The sequence below is a fragment of the Papio anubis genome, chromosome 2 (assembly GCF_008728515.1).
Source record: "Papio anubis isolate 15944 chromosome 2, Panubis1.0, whole genome shotgun sequence".
Lineage (NCBI taxonomy): Eukaryota > Metazoa > Chordata > Mammalia > Primates > Cercopithecidae > Papio > Papio anubis.
The window spans coordinates 105218254-105244387 of record NC_044977.1 but is presented as its reverse complement, the minus strand read 5'-3'; the positions used below and the strand labels follow the sequence as shown (position 1 = coordinate 105244387).

At 44.2% G+C, this 26134-nt stretch overlaps 1 protein-coding gene across 2 annotated transcripts in view; it reads left to right on the top strand.

Annotated features, from left to right (window-relative positions):
- Positions 1–7162: 7162 nt before the first annotated feature.
- SENP2 (SUMO specific peptidase 2) overlaps positions 7163–26134 on the top strand; it is a 44366-nt gene continuing 25394 nt past the window's right edge. The window contains exons 1-5 of one of the 2 annotated variants that reach the window (XM_003894715.3): positions 7163–7497; positions 11764–11819; positions 19619–19752; positions 20481–20547; positions 22309–22399. In XM_003894715.3, the coding sequence (XP_003894764.3) occupies positions 7172–7497; positions 11764–11819; positions 19619–19752; positions 20481–20547; positions 22309–22399 (674 nt within the window). In that variant the 5' untranslated portion in view covers positions 7163–7171. The remainder of the gene's footprint in view (positions 7498–11763; positions 11820–19618; positions 19753–20480; positions 20548–22308; positions 22400–26134) is intronic. The other variant, XM_031663501.1, reaches the window with a different exon arrangement.

Below are 26134 nucleotides of genomic sequence, written 5' to 3'. Positions count from 1 at the left end.
GTTGGTCAAGCTAGTATTGAGCTTCTAACCTCAGGTGACCCACCCGCCTCAGCCTTCCAAAGTGCTAGGGTTACAGGCGTGAGCCACCGCACCCAGCCATAATTTTTATTTTGAGGTGGAGTCTCACTCTGTCACCCAGGCTGGAGTGCCACCCAGGCTGGAGTGCAGTGATGCAATTTTGGCTCATCACAACTTCCGCCTCCCAGGTTCAAGCAGTTCTCCTGCCTCAGCCTCCCAAGTAGCTGGGATTACAGGCACGCACCACCACGCCCGGTTAATTTTTATATTTTTGGTAGAGATGGGGTTTCATCATGTTGGCCAGGCAGGTCTTGAACTCCTGACCTCAAGTGATCCTCCCACCTTGGCCTCTCAAAGTGCTGGGATTGCAGATGTGAGCCACCACGCCCAGCCTGAAAAAGTTTAAATAAATAAATAAATAAAGAAAAATTTGAGGGAAGTGTTCAATATTTACATAATTTTCCATTGGTGCCACATATTTTAAATGTACTTGGATCTTGAACTGTTATTTTAAAATATTATTTTTGGGGCCAGATTTCTGTTGTTATTTTTACTTAACTGGCTTCCCGAGCTTTGGTCATGAAACTGGGAGCCTTTGTCAGACAATTGTTTCCTGTGGCATGCATGAAGGGCTGTCTCTCCACATGAGAAGCAAGTCTACGGAAAATTTCCATAATTTGGAAGGTTGATCCTTATGACGTTTCTTGGGCCATCATTTAGAACCTTCATGAACCATTTAAGGGGTTCATGCTCTTTCACTCTGCACGGCATTTCTCACTTTAAGGAATCCCTGTCTTCTGGCTGCTCCTAAATTGCGGCTGCTTCCAGAGATAACTGTCTCTCTTTTCTAGGCTCTCCCCAGGGCCATCCAAAGTTAATTTTAGGGTTGGCCAGGCACGCTGGCTCACACCTGTAATCCCAGCATTTTGGGAGGCCGATGTGGGCAGATGGGCTGAGCTCAGAAGTTCCAGACCAGCCTGGGCAACGTGGCAAAACCCCGTCTTTACTAAATATACAAAAATTAGCAGGGCATGGTGGCGAGGGTGCCTTTAGTCCTAACTACTTCAGCTACTTGGGAGACTGAGGAGGAAGGATGGCTCCAGCACGGGGAAGTCAAGGATGCAGTAAGCCAAGATCGCTCCACTGCACTCTAACCTAGGTGACAGAGCAAGACCCTGTCTCAAAAGAAGAAAAAAAATTGTTTAAAGGTTGCCATATGCTGTATATTTTAAGTCAGACCACCCCAAACAAACCTCCCAAATTTGGTGAAAATCAATCCAACCATTTTTAGTCATTTGGTAACAGAAAAAGATAGAAACTTAATTTATAAATTTACCTTTCTTAATAAATAAGAGTATAAAATTTAGTTCTTTAACAACAACAGAAGAACAAAAGACAAAAGACAACAAGAGAGATCATCCTGCAAACAGCATAAGTTAACAAGATGAAAGGCAGAAGCAGAAATGTCTATTGCAACCGTGTGAGAAATGATCAGCCCCTATAAAGGACTGTAGTTCTGGGCCAGGTGCGGTAGGTGGCTCACACCTGTAATCTCAGCACTTTGGGAGGCTGAGGTGGGTGGACCACTTGAGGCCAGGAGTTCATGACCAGCATGTCCAACATGGTGAAACTCCGTCTCTACAAAAAATACAAAATTAGCCGGATGTGGTGGCAGGCACCTGTAATAGCACCACTGCCCAGCCTGGGCAACAGAGGGAGACTCTGTCTCAAAAAAAAAAAAAAAAAAGAAGGACTGTAGTTCTGATAGGTTTGGAAAGAGGAATGATACAGACCAGGCAAGTTCAGATTTATTAGATATGAAAAGGAAGGAGAGGCAAGAGAAATGTTAAGCATCAGCTAGTTGTGCTGGGCACTGACTAGGCCCTTCGTCTATATAAACACTTTTCCTTTTCTTCCTTTTCTTTTCTTTCTTTTCCTTTTTTTTTTTTTTTTTTTTTTTTTTTTTGAGAGGGAGTCTTGCTCTGACACCCAGGCTGGAGTGCAGTGGCACGATCTCGGCTCACTGCAACCTCCGTCTCCCGGGTTCAAGTGATTCTCCTGCCTCAGCCTCCCGAGTAGCTGGGACTATAGGCGTACGTCACCACACCTGGCTAATTTTTGTATTTCTTTAGTAGAGATGGGGTTTCACCATATTGGCCAGCCTGGTCTCAAACTACTGACCTCGTGATCCACCCTCCTCAGCGTCCCAAAGTGCTGGGATTACAGGTGTGAGCCACAATGCCACAATCATGTTTTCTTTTCTTTTCTTTTCTTTTTTTTGAGACAGTCTCCCTCTGTCGCCCAGTCTGGAGTGTAGTGGTGTGATCTCGGCTCACTGCAATATCAGCCTCCTGGGTACAAGCGATTGTCATGCCTCAGCCTTCTGAGTAGGCAGGATTACAGGCACCCACCACCACGCCTGGCTAAATTTTTGTATTTTTAGTAGAGACGGAGCTTCACCATGTTGCTCAGGCTGGTCTGGAACTCCTGACCTCAAGTGATCTGCCCACCTCAGCCTCCCAAACTGCTGGGATTACAGGCCTGAGTCACCGCGCCTGGCTCACAAACACATTTAACTATCCATAGATCTGAGAGGCAGGTTTTATTAACTCCATTTTATAGATCAGGACGCAGGCTTAGGTAAGGTGTGGCGCTATGTCTCCATAGGAGGTGGGCTGGGCCATTTGCAGTCAATGTTGGCCAGTTTTATGATGAAATTTATGACACAAAAGGGGTGTACTCACCTTTGGTATAGTATGGCCCAGGTTATTATTGCACAGATTGAATAAGATCAAAGTCTTCATGTGTTGTCGTGTTGCACTGGAGGGCTATCAAGTGTGACCCCAATATATTTTTTTCTTTTTCTTTTTCTTTTTTTGAGACTATAAATCTCACTCTGTCACTTAGTATTAGGAGGACACGTTTTTCTTAAGTACCAGAACAGTTGGTACCTAGAAAGAAATTACTCTTCAGAGTGGTGAATTATGTTGGATTTTAGGCACATTAGGCCTAAGCCAACACGACCTCCTCTAGGCGCCCTTACCCCTTCCCACAGATGGCCTAGAATTCTTTTCTGTCCAGGGGTCAGGAAAAACAAAGTTGAGAAGAAATTCGTTAACGTTCTTTGAATGCTTTAAAAGGGGAAATTTGCAAGACTAAAGAATGGTTTGGAGGGGAGGTAGGTTTGGAGGAAGAAGGGGGTGGGGCCCTGAAAAGACTTCAAGGAGCTGCTCTCAGCTGGAAGGGGATAAGCATCTTCTTGGAGAACTGTGGCATCTGGTTGGAACACCTACAAAAGCTTAAGCAATGAGGTTGTGCCCCTCTTGCAGTACAAAGCTGAAAATTATCCAAGCCAAGGGCAGATATCTCAATGTCCTTGTTACTCCATATGGCCTTGGGATTCTCCTATGGCCTTCCAGTAAAGAGCTGCTGGGTCCTGGCAAGGCTGTGGCAGTGGTGGGGTTGGGGTTAAGGATAATCCCACTTGGCCAGTGGCTGGACAGTCACCCATGTCTCTACTGTGGACCACAGGACAGCGAAGGCACCAATCGGCAGACAAGTCCCAGGTGGGAGCGAGTATAAGGATGCGTCTCCTTTTCTTCCTTCTAGAGGGTAACTAAGGGGATATGGAGGGAGCATGCATGGTGGGAGGCTGAGGATTGCCACGTTCATTTCTTGAGTTATTGTTTGCTGTTGGGGCCCTGGGATTCTGACTGAGATCTGTAATTCTGAAGCCTTCTCACTCTTCCTGGCAGATGGCCTGTGTTTCAGTATTGAGTTTGTAAGGGTGCTATTTATGAGGCAGGAAAAGGAAAAAAAAAATGTGTTGTTGTGTTGCACCTCAGGGCTATCAAGTGTGACCCCAATATATTTTTTTCTTTTTCTTTTTTTTTTTTTTTTGAGATTATAAATCTCACTCTGTCACTTAAGCTGGAGTGCAGTGGTGAAATCACAGCTCACTGCAGCCTTGACCTCCCACCTCAGTCTCTCAAGTAGCTGGGACTACAGGCACATGCCACCACTCTTGGCTAATTAAAAATAAATTTTTTTTAAAGACAGGGTCTCCCTGTGTTGCCCAGGCTGGTCTCAAATTCCCTGGCTCAAGTGATCATTCGGCCTGGACCTCCCGAAGTGCTGGGATTACAGGCATGAGTCACCACACCCAGCCTACCACAATATTTCTTAAATCTCAGTGGCCAGACCTGGAATAGGTTGCTATTCAAAAGCAGCTTGTAGTTTTTGTTTGTTTGTTTTGTTTTGTTTTGTTTTGTTTGAGACAGTCTCACTCTGTCGCCAGGCTGGAGTGCAGTGGTGTGATCTCGGCTCACCGCAACCTCCGCCTCCGGGTTCAAGCAATTCTCCTGTCTCAGCCTCCAGAGTAGCTGGGATTACAGGCACGCGCAACCTTGCCCAGTTAATTTTTAGTGGAGACAGGGTTTCACCATGTTGGCCAGGACGGTCTCGATCTCTTGACCTCATGATCCGCCTGCCTCAGCCTCCCAAAGTGCTGGCATTACAGGTGTGAGCCACCGTGCCCGGCAGCAGCTTGTAGTTTTCTGATTTATGTGTTTTTTTTTTTAACTTGGAAAAAAATTGTGCTCTTAGGACGTATGATTTGTGTTTAAATGAAGACTGCTCTTTTATTTGGGAGAATCCTCTCCTAGTACTTGAGCGGGCTTCTTGGTTTGGCAAAGGCAAAGCCCAACACTCATAGTGAGTGGAAGGGACAGACGTAACTGAACTGCTCTGCACAATAATGCCAATGGTTGTCTTTTGTTAATAGGAGTCCTGACTCTGATTACATTTACGGGGAGTCCAGCCTGAAATATGTCGGGGTAGAGGTAGAGGGAAAAGTCCCTTCTGTTGACAGCTTGCCAAAGGTGTTAAGAGTAAAGGGATGGCCGGGCGCGGTGGCTCAAGCCTGTAATCCCAGCACTTTGGGAGGCTGAGACGGGCGGATCACAAGGTCAGGAGATCGAGACCATCCTGGCTAACATGGTGAAACCCCGTCTCTACTAAAAAAATACAAAAAATTAGCCGGGCGAGGTGGCGGGCGCCTGTGGTCCCAGCTACTCCGGAGGCTGAGGCAGGAGAATGGCGTAAACCCAGGAGGCGGAGCTTGCAGTGAGCTGAGATCCGGCCACTGCACTCCAGCCTGAGCGACAGAGCCAGACTCAGTCTCAAAAAAAAAAAAAAAAAAGTAAAGGGATGGCCTTGAGGTGAAGAGAATTCCTTTGCGAGACAGGCCAGGGACTATAGATGCTGCATAATCTAATAGCCACTTCTAAGTCTTCTCAGCTTTGTAATGCCCCAAACTTTCAGCAACAGCCTGGTTGGTGTTTGCTATGCTTAGGGGAATAAGGGAGGGGGCTGTGTCCACACTTAAGATTTGCTTCCATCCTCTAGGATATGACCCCAGCCCCCAGGCCAGAGTGGTGGTAGCTGCAGGTGTGTGACTGGTGATTCTGAAGCTCTAGGTGGTGGCTTGCAGCAGAATTCTGGAATTTTTTTTTTTTTTTTTTTTTTTTGAGACAGAGTCTTGCTCTGTTGCCTAGGCTAGAGCGCAGTGATGTGATCTCTGCTCACTGCAACCTCCACCTCCCAGGTTCAAGCAATTCTCCTGTCTCAGCCTTACAAGTAGCTGGGATTACAGGAGTGTACCACCATGTCTGGCTAATTTTTGTATTTTTCTTTTTTAGTAGAGATGGGGGGGGGTCTCACCATGTTGGCCAGGCTGGTCTTGAACTCCTGACCTCCAGTGATCCGCCTGCCTTGGAGTCCCAAAATGCTGGGATTACAGGCATGAGCCCACCACACCCGGCCTGGAATGCTGTCTATTGAGGAAAGGAAGAGGCTGAACTGGGGAATGCCAGGGTTGTAGTTCAAGCAAGTGTAAAACTCTGGCCTTAACTGAATCACGAGTAGGAAACAAGTTAGTCAGGAATGGATTTGTGGGGCATGAAAACCTTTGAGGATTCTCAGGATTGTTTGGAAGAGGGGACTGAATTTTCTGTCACTAAGTAGGGTGGGATTTGTTTTCAGTTGGTAATTTTTTGATGGGGTGCGTCAGAGTCCCACTCTGTCACCCTGGCTGGAGTGCAGTGGCATGATCACGAGTCAGTGCCTCCTCAACCTCCTGGGCTCAAGCAATCGTCTCACCTCAGCCTACCAAGTAGCTGGGACTACAGGTGCATGCCACCACACCTGGCTAATTTTTGTATTTTTTGTAAAGACGGGGTTTTACTATGTTGCACAGACTGGTCTCAAACTCCTAGGCTCAAGCGATCTGCCCACCTCAGCATCCCAAAGTGCTGGGATTAAGGGCAGGAGCCACCGCGCCCAGCCTATAGTTGACAATTAACTAGAAATGTGACGTTGGAATTATAGAGGGAGGGTAACGAGACTCATTACTTACTAGCGCAGGGTAGGAGACATTAGTGGGCCGCAGGTTTCATCCTTAAATTTCTGTGAAGCCTTTCTTGAGGACATCTGTCCTTTCCTTCTCGCCCTCAGTGTGTGGTTTTCCTTTCTCTGGCTCCCACTGCACTCTGCACACACCTTTATCACAGTAACCACTTACAGTGTATTGTAACTTGTAATTATCTATGTACACGTCTCCAAGTAGACTGACCTCAAGGGCAAGGGACTGGCGCTGGTACACAGACCCCGGGTTCAAGTTCCAGCTGCATCTCTAGCTAGTTTTGTGATCTTAGGCAAATAACTTAATCGCTCTATGACTCAATTTCCTTGACTTATAAAATTGGCATAAGACTGTCATATGCCGTTGCTGGGCATATTAAGGTTACAATGCATGAAAAGTACGAGGCAAAAGGTAAGTGCAAAATAAAGGGCGCCTAAAACGGTATTTGTGTGTTAATTAACCTGAGCTACCTTTACGTGTGCACTCAGCAAACACTGAGCCCCTATTCTCCTCTGGGACCCTGGAACGCCTCCTCCGGAGTGGAGCAGCCTCACGTGTGGCCTGTGGGCCTTGTCCCACGGGCCGGCTCGGGATTGGCTCAGCCGAAGAGAAAACCCTGCCGACAGCCCTTTCGATCTCGTCAGCGATTGGGCCAGGACCGTCCCACAATTACTCTTGTTGCTGGGCTCGGAAATAGGGAGCGGTGCTAGGTTGCGCGTGCGCAGATTGAGAATGGAGCTTTCCGGTCGGGCGGGAGGAGGTGACGTCAGGAGTGGTGGCGGGCGGGGGCCTCTGGTAGCCCTGGGGACGCTGTATCTGTGGGCCCTTCAACCGCGTCACAAATCAGCGACCGAACTCTGGCGGTGGTGGCTGAGACGGCGAAGGCGGCAGCGGCGGCGACAGCTCTGGGGTTTGCGTCTCGGGGTGTGTCGGCCGCCGCTGCTGCTCGGGCCTGGTATGTACAGATGGCTGGTTAGGATTCTCGGCACCATTTTCCGTTTCTGCGACCGGTCGGTGCCCCCTGCCCGGGCCCTCCTGAAGAGGCGGCGCTCAGACAGGTGAGACCAGAGGGGGCTGAGCGCCGGCCTGGCCTTACCCCCTCCCCCACAGCAGGCTCCTCGGCCGTGATAGCTTTGATTCAGCCAGGCTCACCCGAAGCAGGTCGCCGGGATCCTAGTGACGTAGTCGCTCCCGCCGGGCTGTGGGGAGGCAGCTTCTGATGAAGGAGGAGCTGGTCGTCTTCGGAGCGGCCGGTGATGGCAGGGTCTTTGACATTCTTGTCAGAGGCCAAGCTGGTTGCTGATAACAAATGGGGCTTTGCCGCTCTTAGGCTGAACACTAACATTGAAGGAATACTGTCTTTGTTGTGGCTCACTGTTTACAAAGCACCCTCCCAAGTGTCATCTGCAGACATTAAGTGCAGTTAAAGGAAGTGAGATTCATAGCTTGCCCAAAGCCGTTTTGACTGCAAGTACTGTCCTTGCAGCAAGAAACAGCAGCTGTTTTCTTCTAAAACAGCTGTCAAACAGTCTGTGTGTTTGGGGCCAGAAGGGTTTTGTGCTTTAGAATTAGTGAATGAGTAAAAAGGCTTAGGTGCCTCACTCCTTTAAAACAATCACTAGTCTGTACTTTTAAATTTGGTTAAAATGTGGGGGAAACTCAAAGCTGTTCTTTTCTTTTTTTTCTTTTTTTTTTTTCGAGACGGAGTCTCGCTCTGTCACCCAGGCTGGAGTGAGTGGAGCAATCTCGGCTCACTGCAAGCTCCGCCTCCCGGGTTCCCGCCATTCTCCTGCCTCAGCCTCCCGAGTAGCTGGGACTACAGGCGCCGCCACCTCGCCCGGCTAGTTTTTTTGTATTTTTAGTAGAGATGGGGTTTCACCGTGTTAGCCAGGATGGTCTCGATCTCCTGACCTCGTGATCCGCCCGTCTCGGCCTCCCAAAGTGCTGGGATTACAGGCTTGAGCCACCGCGCCCGGCCTAAAGCTGTTCTTTTCTTTCTTTCTTTTTCTTTTGGTTGAGACGGAGTCTTGCTCTGTCGCCCAGGCTGGAGTGCAGTGGCGCGATCTCGGCTCACTGAAAGCTCCGCCTCCCCCCCCCCCCCACCCTGGGTTCAAGTGATTCCCCTACCTCAGCCTCCCAAGTAACTGGAATTACAGGCGTGCACCACCATGCCTGGCTAATTTTTGTGTTTTTAGTAGAGATGGGGTTTCACCATATTGGCCAGGCTGGCCTTGAACTCCTGACCTCAAGTGATCCGCCCACCCCAGCCTCTGGAAGTGCTGGGACTGCAGGCATGAGCCCCTGCACCCGGCCCCAAAAGCTGTTCTTATTTAGCATCTACTCTTTGGAGTGTCCCATTTTTATTGTATCGACCTCCTTGCCTGAAAATCTAGAAAATAAAATACTATACAAATGCTGTGCCCCCTCTCCAACTTTAGTGATCAAATGTTAATTTCTTTTTTTTTTTTTTCCGAGAGGGAGTCTCGCTCTGTCCCCCAGGCTAGAGTGCAGTGGTGCAATCTCTACTCACTGCAAGCTCCGCCTCCCGAGGTCGCGCCATTCTGCTGCCTCAGCCTCCCGAGTAGCTGGGACTACTGGCGCCCAACACCACACCCAGCTAACTTTTTTTTTTTTGAGACGGAATCTCATTTTGTTGCCCAAGCTGAAGTGCAGTGGCACGATCTCAGCTCACTGCAACCTCTGCCCACTGGGTTCAGGCGATTCTCCTGCCTCAGCCTCCCTAGTAGCTGGGATTACAGGCTCCTGCCACTGCACCCAGCTACTTTTTTTGTACTTTTTAGTAGAGATGAGTTTTCACCATCTTGGCCAGGCTGGTCTTGAACTCCTGACCTCGTGATCCACCCACCTCGGCCTCCCAAAGTGCTGGGATTACAGGCGTGAGCCACCGCGCCCGGCCACGCCCGGCTAATTTTTTGTATTTTTAGTAGAGACGGGGTTTTACCGTGTTAGCCAGGATGGTCTGGATCTCCTGACCTCGTGATCCACCCGCCTCGACCTCCCAAAGGCTGGGATGACAGGCGTGAGCTACTGCTCCCGGCTGTTAATTTCATTTTTTTAACTAAGCCTCAATATCAAGAAAAGTGGAAGAAGTGTTCATTTGTGGGAGCTTGAGAGAACAAGATGTCTAATACATTAGACTGAGAATGCAGGTTATTGATGAGATTGGTTGTTGACTAAATTGCATCATGTGTTCCAGAGATTCATGGTTTTGCCTTATTTTTCTCTCCTGTCTTTCTGTAGGGTTGATGTGAGGATCATTTGATAATGTGGTGTGAAGTGCCTAAACTGATGCTTACTGTATATAAGGGTAGTGTTTGTCTATTCTACCCTGGGGCCTTTTGCAGAGTCTGGTGCATGATAAGCACTTGGTCCCGATTTATCGAATAAGGGAAAGATAATTTCCTCTCCCTTGTCCTCTCTTTGATGTGAATCCCTGCTAGTCAGTGGAACATGGTTTGGTGATCAAAACCTTGATTTTTACTATACTTCAGATGTTCACATTCTTAATCCAAAACAACGCTTCTCGGTGTAAACCATTTTTCAGTCAAAGTGAAGCCCAGCAGGGCTTGTTGGAATGTGTAAAGCTGAGTTGAATAAAATCCTGGGATCTCATTCTATTCTATTCTTTTTTTTTTTTTTTGGCATGTGTGAATATAATTGATCAGAAGGGTTCAGAGAGATGATAAGTAATGTAATATGATCCTTTACCATTCTTGACATCTGGGTCCTGAAACTTTCCACAATTCCAAAGTTCTTTATTACCACCATAATATAGTTTGCGTGATAAAAATGAAGTTAAATATAACCCTTGATTAAGATTTGTCTTTTTTAACTTGTGGAACAGTTTTTTTTAAACTCCCTTACACACAAAAGAAAAAACAATAAAAAAGAATTGTCTTTTAAGGCCGTTCATATTAATACTGTCACTTAAAGTAAAAGATGACTTTCTTTGGGGATCATTTTCAAAAGGAAATTGTTTGTTGGTTGGTTTTTTTTTGTTTTTTTTGTTTTTTTTTTGAGACAGAGTCTCGCTGTCTCGCCCAGGCTGCAGTGCAGTGGCGCGATCTCGGCTCACTGCAAGCTCCGCCTCCCGGGTTCACGCCATTCTCCCGCCTCAGCCTCCGAGTAGCTGGGACTACAGGCGCCCGCCACCACGCCCGGCTAGTTTTTTTTTTTTTTTTTGTATTTTCAGTAGAGACGTGGTTTCACCATGTTAGCCAGGATGGTCTCGATTTCCTGACCTCGTGATCCACCGCCTTGGCCTCCCAAAGTGCTGGGATTACAGGCTTGAGCCACCGCGCCCGGCCTGTTTGTTGCTTTTAAATCATTTCTGGAGTGAAAGAGAAAATACTAGCCCTAAACTCTTACCTGGGTTCATTTACTAGCTAAATGACTTTGGCCAGTTTTAAGTTTGTACTTTAACCAGATGCAAATTATTATTTGTTAAGAAGTTTGGGTCTCTCTCAAATAGTTGAAACTGTAGCAGTAAATCTTCAAATGTGAAAAACCTACTATAGAATAGCATTCTCTCTTTTGTTTTGCTTTTATTTATTTATTTTTTTTTTGAGACGGAGTCTCGCTCTGTGCCCAGGCTGAAGTGCAGTGGCCGGATCTCAGCTCACTGCAAGCTCCGCCTCCCGGGTTCACGCCATTCTCCTGCCTCAGCCTCCCGAGTAGCTGGGACTACAGGCGCCCGCCGCCTCGCCCGGCTAGTTTTTTGTATTTTTTTAGTAGAGACGGGGTTTCACCGTGTTAGCCAGGATGGTCTCGATCTCCTGACCTCGTGATCCGCCCGTCTCGGCCTCCCAAAGTGCTGGGATTACAGGCTTGAGCCACCGCACCCGGCCTTGCTTTTATTTTTATTTTTATTTCTTTTTGAGACAAGGTCTCACTCTTGATTAGGCTGGAGTGCAGTGGCATGACCTGGGCTCACTGCAGCCTCAACTTCCTGGGCTTAAGTGATCCTCCTGTCTTAGCCTCCCGTGTAGCTGGGGCCACAGTCACGTACCACCAACGCTGGCTAATTATTTATTTATTTATTTTTTCATAGAGATGAGGTCTTACTTTGTTGCCCAGGCTGATGTCAAACTCCAAGTCTCAAGCAATCCTCCACTTTGGCCTCCCAAAGTGCTGGGATTACAGGCACGAGCCATTGCGTCCCACCAGCATTGTCTTTTAAAACATCAGTTGGATCTCATTTTATGACAAAGTGACAGAAGGGGGATGTGTTATATGAATAGTAAGTTTACATAAATGAATGTGTGTATAAATATATATATATTTTTTTTCTTTGTCTCTTTCAGCACTCTGTTTTCTACAGTGGACACTGATGAAATACCAGCCAAAAGACCAAGATTAGGTACTGAATATAAATTTTAAAAATTTTTAAATAGGAAAAATATATGCATAGAACAAAATTCAAAAGGTAAAAAGTATGTGGTAAAAAGTAAGTCTTGGCCGGGCGCAGTGGCTCACACCTGTAATCCTAGCACTTTGGGAGGCCAAGGCAGGCGAATCACCTGAGTCAGGAGTTTGAGACCAGCCTGGCCAACGTGGCGCAACCCCGTCTCTACTAAAACTACAAAAATTAGCTGGGTGTGGTGGCAGGCACCTGTAATCCCAGCTACTCAGGAGACTGAGGCAGGAGAATCACTTGAACCTGGGAGGTGGAGGTTGCTGTGAGCCGAGATCATGCCACTGCACTCCAGCCTGGGGCGACAGAGCAAGACTGTGTCAAGAAAAAGAAAAGTCTCTTTCCTGGCCGGATGCGATGGCTCAAACCTTTAATCCCAGCACTTTGGAGGCTGAGGTGGGAGGATCACTTGGGATCAGGAGTTTGAGACCAACCTGGCCAACATGGTGAAACCCCATCTCTACTAAAAATTAAAAAATTAGCCAGGTGGCGCATGCCTATAGCCACAGCTACTCGGGAGGCTGAGGCATGAGAATCACTTGAACCTGGGAGGCGAAGGTTGCAGTGAGCCAAGATTCTGCTACTGCGCTCCAGCCTGGGTGACAGAGCGAGACTCCATCTCAAAAAAAAAAAAAAAACCAAAGGAAGAAAGTCTCTTTCCTGTCCCTTCCTTATCTTTTCTAGAGGTAACTACTGTTACCAAGGACTTGTCTAATCCTTGCAGGTAAATAAGCCTAGGTGCAGACTGTGCATTTTAAAATTCTAAATCTTATAAAGAGAAGATACTTCTTATTTTTAAGGAGGAAATGTCAATATTTCAAACTGAGGTGACTCTAGTTCAGATGGCTGAGGGAACCCATCTTACTTTTTTTTTTTTTTTTTTCGAGACAGGGTCTCATTCTGTCACCCAGGCTGGGATGCAGTGGCATGATCATGGCTCACTGCAGTCTCCACCTCCCTGGGCCCAGGTGATCCTCCCACCTCAGCATCCCAAGTAGATAGTTGGGCCTACAGGCGCATTATCACACCTAGCTAATTTTTGTATATTTTTGTAGAAACAGGGTCTTGCCATGTTGCCCAGGCTGAAAATAGGCAGCAGTGGCATTTTCAAAGAATATTCCTATCTTTAGGAAGTGGTAATATTTTTCTTTCCTTTTCTTTTTCTTTCCTTTTTTTTTGAGACAGGATCTTGCTCTGTCTTGATCTTGTCATCAACAGTTTTTGTTTTTTTTTTAATTTTGTAAGAGGCAAGGGTGTCACTCTGTTGCCCAGGCTTCAGTGCAGTGCAGTGGCACGATCGTAGCTCACTGCAGCCTCAAACTCCTGGGCTCATGCGATCCTCCTGCCTCAGTTTCCTGAGTAGCTGGGACTACAGGCAGGTACCACTACACCTGGCAGATTATTTTATATGTAGATACTGGGTCTCTGTATGTTGCCCAGACTGATCTTGGAACTCCTGGCCTTCCAAAGAGCTAGGATTATGGATATAAGCCACTGTGCCCAGCCAGGTCTTATACTTCAGTATATGTGAATGGATAAAGAAAATAAAAGTAGATTAAAGGAAAAAAGGCATAATAAAATACTATAATAATATATTCTTCTCAAAAATGTTGATAAATTTGGGTCTACCTCCAGATGTGGTAACTGAGTGTGGACATATTTGTGTTAATATTTTGTTTAAATTCAGCAAGTACTTATTGAACATGTCTCAGTGCTAACCAATGTGTTAGGTTTTACAGAAAATACAAAAATTAGTAAGACAGGGTCTCCATTTTTTTTTTTAGATGGAGTCTTGCTCTGTTGCTCAGGCTGGAGTGCAATGGCACAATCTTGGCCCACTGCAACCTCCACCTCCCGGGTTCAAGTGATTCCCCTGCCTCAGCCTCCCAAGTAGCTGAGACTACAGGTGCCCACCACCACGCCCGGCTAATTTTTGTATTTTTAGTAGAGACAGGGTTTCGCCATGTTGGCCAGGCTGGTCTCAAGCTCCTGACCTCAAGTGATCCACCTGCCTTGGCCTCCCAAAGTGCTAGCATTACAGGCATAAGCTACTGCACCCGGCCTGGGTTTCCATTTTTAAGGATCTTACATGATTATATGGTAGGGGTATAAGACAAGCACATAATAATGCTAATGTCAATGAAAATATGATAAAAAAAATTTTAAAAAAAAGGTAATAACAAAATCCTATCCAATTTTCATCTCATGGAATCTCAGTAAATGTTTGCTGGAGTTAGTATGAGTGAGTATGTTAGCCCAGGTTTTGAAGGGTGGATAGGATATCAAAGGAGAGCAATAGGAAGGAAAAATATTCCAGGCAGAGGGAACAGTATGGGAAAGTTGTGCAAATTCAAGAAATAGCGAATAGAGCTCGGGAAAAAAAATGGCTGAAGACAAATTATCGTTTTGTTTTGTTTTGTTTTTTAATGGAGACAGCATCTTGCTATATTGCTCAGGCTGATCTCGAACTCCTGGGCTTAAGTGATCCTCTCACCTTGGCTTTCCAAAATGCTGGGATTACAGGCGCGAACCACCATACCCGGCCAAGCATTTTCGAATGACAGGAATTTATACTAAATTCATTAGAACAGCATTTCCCAAAGCACAGGATAGATACCAATTTAGGAAATGATTTTAGGGGATTCCACATTCACAGCATTGTGTAACATTTGAATTGTGATTATGTATTAAGAAAGGTGTATCCAAAAAAAAAAAAAAAAAAGGGTGTATCCTTTTCAGTTATTTATTTGAGGTGCTCACATACTGTTTATTTCAAACAGAAAATCTTGATTTAATGCTAGTATATCTTCAATACTTGCCTAATATACGCTAATCTCTCATTTTTTAACAGGCCCAACTAGAACTTAGTATTATTGTGTTTTCATTTCTTTTTTCTTTTTTTTTTTTTTGAGATGGAGTTTCGCTCTCATTGCCCAGGCTGGAGTGCAATGGCATGATCTTGGCTCATTGCAACCTCCGCCTCCCAGGTTCAAGCGATTCTCCTGCCTCAGCCTCCCCAGTAGCTGGGATTACAGGCACCTGCCACTATGCCCGGCTAATTTTTGTATTTTTAATGGAGACAGGGTTTCACCATGTTGGCCACACTGGTCTTGAACTCTTGACCTCAAGTGATCCGCCCACCTCGGCCTCCCAAAGTGCTGGTATTACAGGTGTGAGCCACCGCACCGGGCTGTGTTTTCATTTCTTTATAAGGCAGGTGATGTTGGCTTTACATATGCAGTAGTAATTTAAAATTATCTTTTTTTTAAAGCCAAAAAAGGAAGTCAGTTTTAAAGAAAAATATAAATAGCTTGTACTTGAATGTGGTTAAAAAAAAAACAAACCAAGAACACAAACTTTGGTGTTACAGAAGGTTTCTGATTGAATTATTTAGGATAATCCTCTGTTTTATGGACTTCTGTGTTAAGGATCACTTATTGCATCATTCCCATTAAATATGTAGTATGATTTACTTTTTTTTTTTTTAATTAAAAAGTAAACTAATGTCGAAAATGCAAACTTGTGTAGTATGATTTTCTGAATGGCAAATTGTAGAAGGAAATCTAAGCCAAAGGGTAGGCAGTGGGTAGCAGAGTTTGTAAAGGTCTGTAGAGTGCTGTCCAAGAGAACTTCTGCAGCGATGACTGTTGGGCACTCGAAATGTGGCTAGTTCAATTGAGGAATTTTAAATTTTATTTGATTCTAATAAAATTTTAAGTTAGGTAACCATATCTGGCTACTAGCTATTGTGTTGGACAGTACAACTCCACTGGTTGCTTTTGAGAGAAAAAAAAGCAAAGCAAGGGTAACAGAAGACCTCAGAATTTCAGGCTCATGATCTTTTTTTTTTTTTTTTGAGACGGAGTCTCGCTGTGTCACCCAGGCTGGAGTGCAGTGGCACAATCTCGATTCACTGCAACCTCCACCTCCCAGGTTCAAGCGATTCTCCTGCCTCAGCCTCCTGAGTAGCTGGGATTACAGGTGTGTACCACCACGCCCAGCTAATTTTTGTATTTTAGTAGAGATGAGGTTTCACCATATTGGCCAGACTGGTCTCGAACTCCTGACCTCAAATGAGCCACCTACCATGGCCTCCCAAAGTGCAGCTAAGTTTTGTATTTTAGTAGAGACAGGGTTTCACTATGTTGGCCAGGCTGGTCTCAAACTCCTGACCTCAAGTGATCCACCCACTTTGGCCTCCCAAAGTGCTAGGATTAAATGAGCCACTGTACCTGGCTCAGGCTCATGACCTTAAAGGTGAAAGGGATTTTAAGAGATCTATGTAGTTCAGTCTCAGGAAAGTAAGGTGATCTTTTCCCCATTTTACAGATGAGGCAGGCCTTCTGTTTTTTAAAAAAATCAGTGAGATCTTTTGACATAATCTCAGGGACATATCCAGATTTTGATAACACTCGTAGGAAAACAAATATTATGATATTGTGTAGTACCACAATTTGCTGTGTTACCAAGAGTACTCTTGTCCTCTAGGGTCTGGATGACAGACTGTGGTTAAGCATCAATCGCTAAAGCTCTTTTTCTCCTCCTTATAAAGTACAGCAGAGTGTGTAATATCTCTCAGCAGTATTAGAGGGGGATAACCTGGAATTCTCTGTATTCCTAAAATGAAAAACAACTCGTTTGCATCGTTTGGTACTTATAACTATTAGCAAATTACTCAAATTGGATTGTGCTTTACCTGGCCATTACTTTCTCCCTTTTGTTTGTTTCCCTGTGTTTCTGGAAAGTATTTTACATGTTCTGGAGCACTGCTTAAAAGCTACCATTGCAGTCTATCTTTCTCTAAAGCAGATTGGCTAACGTGATGTTCTGTTTTTCTCAAACTAGTGTTTTCAAATACCCTTAATTAGGAAATAGGAAATTGTAGAAAGCTTACATCAGATATACAGAAAGTGAGAAAGAGGTAGTGTAATAAAAGGAGGAAGTGAGGAAAGCACTGAAACCAACCCTTTCCCTTTATTTTTGGTGGCAAGGGGATGAGCCTGAGATTTTTTTTTTTTTTTGAGACAGGGTCTCCCACTGTCACCCATACTGGAGTGCAGTGGCATGATCTCAGCTCACTGCAACCTCCACCTCCCAGTTCCAATGATTCTCCTGCTTTAGCCTCCTAAGTAGCTGGAATTACAGGCATGTGCCACCAGACGCAGCTAATTTAATTTATTTATTTATTTATTTATTTATTTATTTTTTGAGATGGAGTCTCACTCTGTTGCCCAGACTGGAGTGCAATGGTGCCATCTTGGCTCACTGCAACCTCTACCTCCTGGGTTCAAGCGATTCTTCTGCCTCAGCCTCCAGAGTAGCTGGGATTATAGGTGTGTGCCATGATGCCCAGCTAATTTTTGTATTTTTAGTAGAGACGGTTTTGCCATGATGGTCAGGCTGGTCTTGAACTCCTGGCCTCAAGTGATCTGCCTGCCTCAGCCTCCCTAAGTGCTGGGATTACAGGAGTGAGCCATTGTGCGCAGCCAATTTTTGTATTTTTAGTAGAGACGAGATATTGCCATGTTGACCAGGCTGGTCTCGAACTTCTGACCTCAAGTGATCTGCCCGCCTCTGCCTCCCAAAGTGCTAGGATTATAGGCATTAGCCACGGTGCCCGGCCTAAGATCTTCTAACACATCTCCACTAGAGGGATAGTCTTGTTCCATCTTAGATGTTTAAAAGCTGCATATTTTAGGCCAGGTGCAGTGGCATACACCTGTAATCTCAGCACTTTGGGAGGCTGTGGCAGAAGGATCATTTGAGCCCAGGAGTTCCAGACCAGCCTGGGCAATATAGTGAGACCCTGCCTCTACCAAAAAATCAAAATTAGCCAGGCATGGTGGTACATGCCTGTGATCCCAGCTACTCAGGAGACTGAGGTAGGAGGATCACTTGAGCCCGGGAGGTTGAGGCTGCAGTGAGTAGTGATCATGCCACTGCACTCTAGTCTGGGTGACAGAGTAAGACACTGTCTCAAAAAAAAAAAAAAAAAAAAAGCTGCATATTTTATACTTAGCCAAGATTTAATAGGGGCTTAGTAAGTAATTGTTTAGGGTAACTATAGTACATTGTTACTTGCCTGGGAAGTAAGGACAAACTAGTGAGACTATGACAGAATTCCACCATACTTGGCGGCTATATGCTCCTTGTTGTTTAATCATGCCCTCATCTCTGTGGTAAAAATTTATCTATTTATTTATTTATTTTATTTTTTGTGAGACGGAGTCTCACTCTGTCGTCCAGGCTGGAGTGTAATGGCACGATCTCAGCTCACTGCAACCTCCACTTTCCAGGTTCAAGTGATTCTCCTGCCTCAGCCTGCCAAGTAGCTGGGACTACAGGCACACACCACTGAGCCCAGCTAATTTTTGTATTTTTTTTAGAGATGGGATTTCACCATGTTTGCCAAGCTGGTCTTGAACTCCTGACCTCGTGATCCATCTGCCTCAGCCTCCCAAAGTGTTGGGATTATAGGCGTGAGCCACCACGCCCGGCAAAAATTTATTTTATATATCCTGGAGAACTCATTGCTTAACAGCTGTCATTTCAGAACATTTTGTGTATGTGTGTGAATCAGTACGGATTTGCTAAAGTGATGGTTTTATGTTTTTATGTTCAGATGTTTTATTTTAAAAACATAATTACAATACTGATGTTCCAGTTATTCAGTTAGAAAAAGATTATTTATTTATTTTGAGATGGAGTCTCACTCTATTGCCCTGGCTGGAGTGCAGTGGCGCGATCTTGGCTCACTGCAACCTCCGCCTCCCTGGTTCAAGAGATTCTCCTACATCAGCCTCCTGAGTAGCTGGGACTACAGTCGTGTACCACCACGCCCGGCTAATTTTTTGTATTTTCGGTAGAGATGGGGTTTCACCGTGTTAGCCAGGATGTTCTCGATCTCCTGACCTCAAGTAATCCACCCTCCTCAGTCACCCAAAGTGCTGGGATTACAGGCGTGAGCCACGAGTCTGGCCTAATTTTTTTTTTTTTTTTTTTTTTTTTTGAGACAAAGTTTCACCCTTGTTGCCCAGGCTGGAGTGCAATGGAGCAATCTTGGCTCACCACAACCTCTGACTCCTGGGTTCAAGCGATTCTCCTGCCTCAGCCTCCCGAGTAGGTGGGATTATAGGGATGTGCCAGCACGCCCAGCTAATTCTTTGTATTTTTAGTAGAGATGGGGTTTCTTCATGTTAGTCAGGCTGGTCTTGAACTCCCGACCTCAGGTGATCTGCCCACCTCAGCCTCCCAAAGTGCTGGGATTACAGGCATGGGCCACCACACCTGACCTAGAAAACGATTATTTTTATAAATACCTTTTTATTTCAATGGTTGAAAATAGGACTTTTTTTAATTTTTGTTTTTGGAGACAGAGTCTCTGTTGCCCAGGCTGGAGTGCAGTGGCACAATCACAGCTTACTGCAGCCTCAACCTCCTGGGCTCAGGTGATCCTCCCACCTCAGCCTCCCAGGTAGCTGGAACTATAGGCGTGCGATACCATTTCCTGCTAATTTTTTGTACAGATGGGGTTTCTCTATGGTGGCCCAAGCTGGTTTCGAGCTCCTGGGCTCAAGCAATCCTCCCACCTTAGCCTCCCAAAGTGTTGGGATTACAGGTGTGAGCACCACACCCAGCCAATAGAACTTTTAATAAAAATTGAGAGAGGCTCTTTCTAAAATATCGTTTTATTTTTTTGCTGGAAGTTTATTACTCTATATTTACAGTTTGTTGACACTTTCTAGATTGCTTTATTCACCAAGTGAAAAACAGTCTCTACAATGCTGCCAGCTTATTTGGATTCCCGTTCCAGCTGACCACAAAGCCCATGGTAACTTCTGCTTGTAATGGAACACGGAATGTGGCCCCTTCAGGAGAGGTCAGTGGGGATGAGACTCCATTAGGAATACTGATCTTTATACTTCATCATTACATTTTAGATAATTATCTGTTTGAGAGTTAATGTATATAATTACATTTTTCCAGAAATACTTGTATCTTTATTAGCTGTGATATAAAGGCCAAGAAATTAAAGGTTAATAAATTGAACATTTAAAACGTGTTTGTAAGGAGCTAAATATTATTACATATGCCTTCTTATTTAAGTTTGTACAAAGAAACTGGAATTGTTATTTTATTTTATTTTATTTTTTTTGAGACAGAGTCTGGCTTTGTCTTCCAGGCTGGAGTGCAGTGGCATGATCTCGGCTCACTGCAACCTCCACCTCCTGGGTTCAAGCAATTCTCCTGCCTCAGCCTCCCAAGTGGCTGGGACTACAGGCACCCACCACCATTCCTGGCTGATTTTTGTATTTTTAGTAGAGACGGGGTTTCACCATATTGGTCAGGTTGGTCTCGGAACTCCTGACCTTGTGATCCGCCCTCCTCAGCCTCCCAAAGTGCTGGGATTACAGGCGTGAGCCACTGCGCCTGGCCTTGGAATTGTTATTTCTACATCATTTTGTGAGTCTTGACAAATTAAACCTTAGGTCTTATTGATGGTATCTCTTCTGTGAGCTACCTAAGAAAAAGTTATGTTTTCATAATAGAAACTTACTGAGATAACAAAATTGAGATGCTACAGAAGTGATTATGTTTGATTTTAAGGTATTTTCGAACTCTTCATCTTGTGAACTGACAGGTTCTGGATCCTGGAACAACATGCTGAAACTGGGTGAGGTGGTCAAAAATATTTCTGTTCCCCCCTACCTCCTTCTGCCCATTTTTTCCTACATTTTGAAAATATGAAAGGAAAACACTGATTTGGATTGGGATGAGAAAGACATTCTTTCTACTGTTCTAAAAAGCAAATAGCTTTTCTTCAGAATTGTTGTCTTTGAATTTACTGTTGTTTTTTGTTTGTATTATCAGTGTCCTCAATGTGACTTAGATCAAGGTCATATTAAAAAGGTTCATTCATTTAAAAAAAAAAAGAAAAAAGCAAAAACATTTCCTGAGAATTTACTCTGAGCCAGGTCCTGAGCTAAGTTATCAAGAATAACAAAATAATAAAACCTTATTCCTGTCCTTTAGGAGTTCATCATCTATTGGGGAGCAGCCTTAGGTTCCCAGTTATCACAGTTTTATCGACTAGGGACTTCCATGTCATCCTTAGATCTTAAAGTTGAATTGTCATTATTATATATATGCACTATACAAAATGCTGTGGTGGGGAAAAGTAGGAAGAAGCCAGAATCCTGCAAAATAGTTGTGATGTCTGCCACTCAGGTAGGCTTGTAAAACTGGAAGGGAAGGAAGTTAGGGAAAATGAGCTTAGAGAAGTTGTAGGTTTAAAATTCAAAAGTGGAAGAAGTTAAGAAAATGATAGAAGACTTAGAGCTGTGCTTTTCAAACTTTTTAAAAAAGTACCTCTAGGGGTAGAGAAAAGCAAAGGAGAATAAATACATACCCCTATGTCTGAGAAGCTAGCTCCTAAAATCTTGGAACAAAGATGATTTTTTTTTTCTTTTTTTTTTTGAGATGGAGTTTCGCTCTTGTCGCCCAGGCTGGAGAGCAATGGTGCGATCTCGGGTCACTGCAACCTCCGCCTCCCGGGTTCAAGCGATTCTCCTGCCTCAGCCTCCTGAGTGGCTGGGATTACAGGCATGCACTACCACCCTGGCTAATTTTGTATTTTTAGAAGTAGAGATGGGGTTTCTCCATGTTGGTCAGGCTGATCTTGAACTCCTGACCTCAGGTGATCTGCCCACCTTGGCCTCCCAAAGTGCTGGGATTACAGGTGTGAGCCACAGCGCCCAGCCCAAAGATGATATTTCTTTGAAGCCTTTTATTTTATTTAGAAAATTAATATAAATTGAATTTTATCATCTGTTTGGAATACTTGTTTAGAGTTGTTTACCATTAAAATTGACATATGTGAGGGATGGTAGATTTATCTTGTGCCTCTAGATGCTGGCACTACTGTGTTTCTGTGGGTTTTGTGTAGTCTAATCAGAGAAACCCATGTATTCCTAGGGCAGGTTTCTTGTGTAAAGAGGTCCACAATCTCTTTATCTGCAACCCCTGGGAGCGAGATGTGCTTAGGAATTCAGAATTTTTCATATTTTAGGTATGTTACCAGCCAAACATGTGGCTGGTTTGAATTTGAACAATTTACTCCAGTTGATTAGATTACAGAGAGTTATAATCTTTGAGTTCTTCATGGCCTCTTAATAGTTCCATCAAGCAAAATAAGCAAAGCCTGCTAGTGAATTCTGTTATTACCTGTCTGAGATAAAAAACAAACTAAGCCCTATTGCTTTCCTTTAACTTCTACAAAATTTGTGCTCGACTCCTGTGCTCTTAATAGAAATTGAAAAACAAGGTGTTTATTAGCTCTATGATGTAGGTTGCTCACAGATTTTTTTTCTTTCCTTATGCAGACTGTTTGCAGGTGATTTTTCATTTCACAATTACAAATGCATTTTTTAAATAGGTAATAAATCTCCTAATGGAATAAGTGACTATCCAAAGATCAGAGTGACAGTAACCCGAGATCAGCCACGCAGAGTCCTGCCTTCCTTTGGGTAAGTGTTAAATTCTGTCTTTCTGTAAATGGAAACTTAGCATTTATTAGGTGCTCATTCTTGCTAGGCAGTCTCACTTTTGTTCTATTATGTAGTCCTACTAAGTACTCTGAGGTTAGTAACTTGCTGAATGTCATGCAGCCAGTGAGAGACTTGAGCTTAGGTGTGTGTTATATTTTCTTTTTTTTTTTTTTGAGATGGAGTTTTGCTCTGTCGCCCAGGCTGGAGTGCATTGGTGCGATCTTGGCTCACTGTGACCTCTGCCTTCCGGGTTCAAGCAATTCTCCTGCCTCAGCCTCTTGAGTAGCTGGGATTACGGGTGCCCCCCACAACCATGCCCAGCTAATTTTTGTATTTTTAGTAGAGATGGGGTTTCACCATGTTGGCCAGGCTGGTCTCGAACTCCTGACCTCAGGTGATCCGCCTGCCTTGGCCTCCCAAAGTGCTGGGATTACAGACGTGAGCTACCACGCCCGGCCTTATATTTTCTACTGTATTATATGCCCATAGCATCTGATTTTGAAAACTGTTTTAGAAAGACTTGTCACTTATTTTATTCTCAACTTAAAAATATAATTATGCATACAGAAGAGTGCTGAAATTATAAGTGTACATGGCCTGGTTAGTTTTCATACAGTGGTCATAGCCATCAATTCTGTGAAATGTTATTATTAATAGTTTTCTTCCCTCCTGTTTCTATATCTTTGTAGAATTTTTATTGCTTGGACATTAGACTTTCTGGATTTATCTAATTTTCCCATATATTCTCTCCTTCTGTTGTTCCTGCTTTTTTTTTTTTTTTTTGAGATGGGGTCTCCCTCTGTCACCCAGGCAGTTCGGTGGCACAGTCTCGGTTCACTGCAGCCTCTGCCTCCCGGGTTCAGGCAATTCTGAGCCTCTCGAGTAGCTGGGATTACAGGGGCACGCCACCACTCCCAGCTATTTTTCGCATTTTTAGTAGAGACAGAGTTTCACCATGTTGGCCAGGCCAGTCTCAAACTCCTGACCTCAGGTGATCCGCCCACCTCAGCCTCTCAAGGTGCTGGGATTACAGGCGTGAGCCATTGTGCCCGGCCTTCTTGCTCTTTTTAAAAACAGTTTTTACTAATTCTTTTTTGACTCAGTTTTTAAGTTAGAAAAGTTCTCCCCCTGCCTATTCCCAATATTTTTTTTCTTTCTCTAAGCATCTTGTTCTTATAAGGATGCAAAATCTTTCCTTATCTCTCTAAAGCTGTTTATTATTTTAAAATATGTTTTGAGTGCTCCCTTCTGGTTTGTGCCCTCTCCCTCTGTGTTTGTTTATTTTGGTCTGATCTTTCAGGTTAGTCTTTATTCAAATACTTGGTACTCCTTGGCTATCCACTTATATATAGGGATGAGAAGCTAAAAACTAGCGCCCTCTGGAGTTGAGTAATGGTTGAGTGTAGGGCTAGGAAGGAAAGTATAAAGTGAGTCTGAACATCTTGTGCCAGCAAGTAAAGGAGTGTTCAAAAACTGGGGCATGCCACCCTGACAGAGGAGGAGATTTCGAAGGGGCTTTCACTGGCCAGATGGGATAATTTAAACATCAAAATGAATAAAGACAGGGACTCAGATGCTAATAAATAAATATATATAGTTGGGGAGGGAAAGATCTTTATAGTAGAATGCCAACTAATAAGTGTGGAAGGAATGGTAGAATTAGAAAATCACCATTTTGTAACTGTCATGGTAGTAACTGATATGGGCAGGAATCATCAATTGAGCCAAAAACTAGTAAATAAGTTTGCAGCCTGGCCAAACATGGTGACATCCCGTCTTTACTAAAAATAGAAAAATTAACTAGATGTGGCGGCACGCACCTGTAATCCCAGCTACTCAGGAGGCTAAGGCAGTAGAATTGCTTGAACCCGGAGGCAGAGGTTGCAGTGAGCTGAGATCACATCACTGCATTCCAGCCTAGGAGACAGTGAGACTCTGTCTCAAAAAAAAAAAAAAAAAAGTTTGATGAGGCACTGAAATTTACATAAACTCAAAATATCTCCTTACACATTACTTTTTTTTTTTGAGATGGAGTCTCGCTCTGTCGCGCAGGCTGGAGTTCCGTGGCATGATCTCAGCTCACTGCAACCTCTGCCTCCCAGGTTCAAGCGATTGTCCTGCCTCAGCCTCCTGAGTAGCAGGGACTACAGGGACGTGCCACCATGCCCAGCTAATTTTGTATTTTTAGTAGAGACAGGGTTTCACTATGTTGGCCAGGCTGGTCTCGAAGTCCTGACCTCAGGTGATCCACCCGCCTCGGCCTCCCAAAGTGCTGGAATTACAGGCATGAGCCACCACGCCCAGCCCACATTACTTATTAATTACAAAGGGAAAAATAAAGTGGAGAAGCGCGACTGACACCACCTTAACCAAGAGATCAAAGTGAAATTGCCAGCAGTTGGACAAACTGACATCATGGCATTCACATGTATTGTCCGGAGAAAGACATCATCACTAAATGCAGCATTCCTGCAAAAACGATAGACTCTAATTATGAGAAAGCTGGTTAAACTGAAATTAATGTTCATTCTACAAAACAATAGGTCTGTATTCATTAAAAATATAAAGAAAAGCTGAAAAATTGTTTCAGACTGAAGGAGATCAAAGATAGGTGATAACTAAATGCATGCAATGTGAGATCCTGGATTAGATTTTAGATGGGACAAAATTGCTATGAAGGTTATTTTTTAATAGCTTTAGAGATATTTGAATATGGGCTACATATTACGTTATACTATTGCAAAAGTTCCTGAATTTGGTGATTATGTTGTGGTTATTATAAGAGATCTCGGCCGGGCGCGGTGGCTCAAGCCTGTAATCCCAGCACTTTGGGAGGCCGAGGCGGGTGGATCACGACGTCAGGAGATCGACACCATCCTGGCTAACATGGTGAAACCCCGTCTCTACTAAAAATACAAAAAAACTAGCCGGGCGAGGTGTTGCACACCTATAATCCCAGCTACTCAAGAGGCTGAGGCAGGAGAATCGCTTGAACCCAGAAGGCAGAGGTTGCAATGAGCCAAGATTGCGCCACTGCACTCCAGCCTGGCAACACAGTGAGACTCCGTCTCAAATAAATAAATAAATAAATAAATAAATAAATATTTTCTAATTTCTGTTTTACTTCTTCTTTGACCTGTGGTTTAAAAGAATAGAAATATGTTGTTTAATTTCCAAATATTTGGGACTTTGCAGATATCTTTCTGTTATTGATTTCTAGCTTCTATTATGGTTAGAGAATATGCTTTGTATGATTTCATTTCTTTTAAGTGTTTTAATGTGTCTTTTATGACCTAGAGTATGGTCCAGTTGGATGATGTTCCATGTACACTTGAAAAGAATGCATATTCTGCTGTTGTTGGGTAGAGTGACCTAAATGTCAGGTCAGGTTGGTTGAAAATGTTTTCCAGGTGTTAGTGATTTTTCTGCCGACTTTTTTATTGATTGATAAGTCAGGAATTGAGTTTTCTACCAAAATTGTGGATTTGTCTATTTCTCCTTCAGCTTTGTTAGTTTTTGCTCCATGTTTTTTGTTTTTTTTTGATTTTTGGTTTTTTTTTTTTTTTGAGAAGGAGTCTCGCCCTGTAGCCCAGACTGGAGTGCAGTGGTGTGATCTAGGCTCACTGAGCCACTGCGCCTGGCTGAGTCTGTTTATTTCTTAAGAATAAGGGCATTCAAGGCTGGGTGCGGTGGGTCACGCCTGTAATTCCAGCA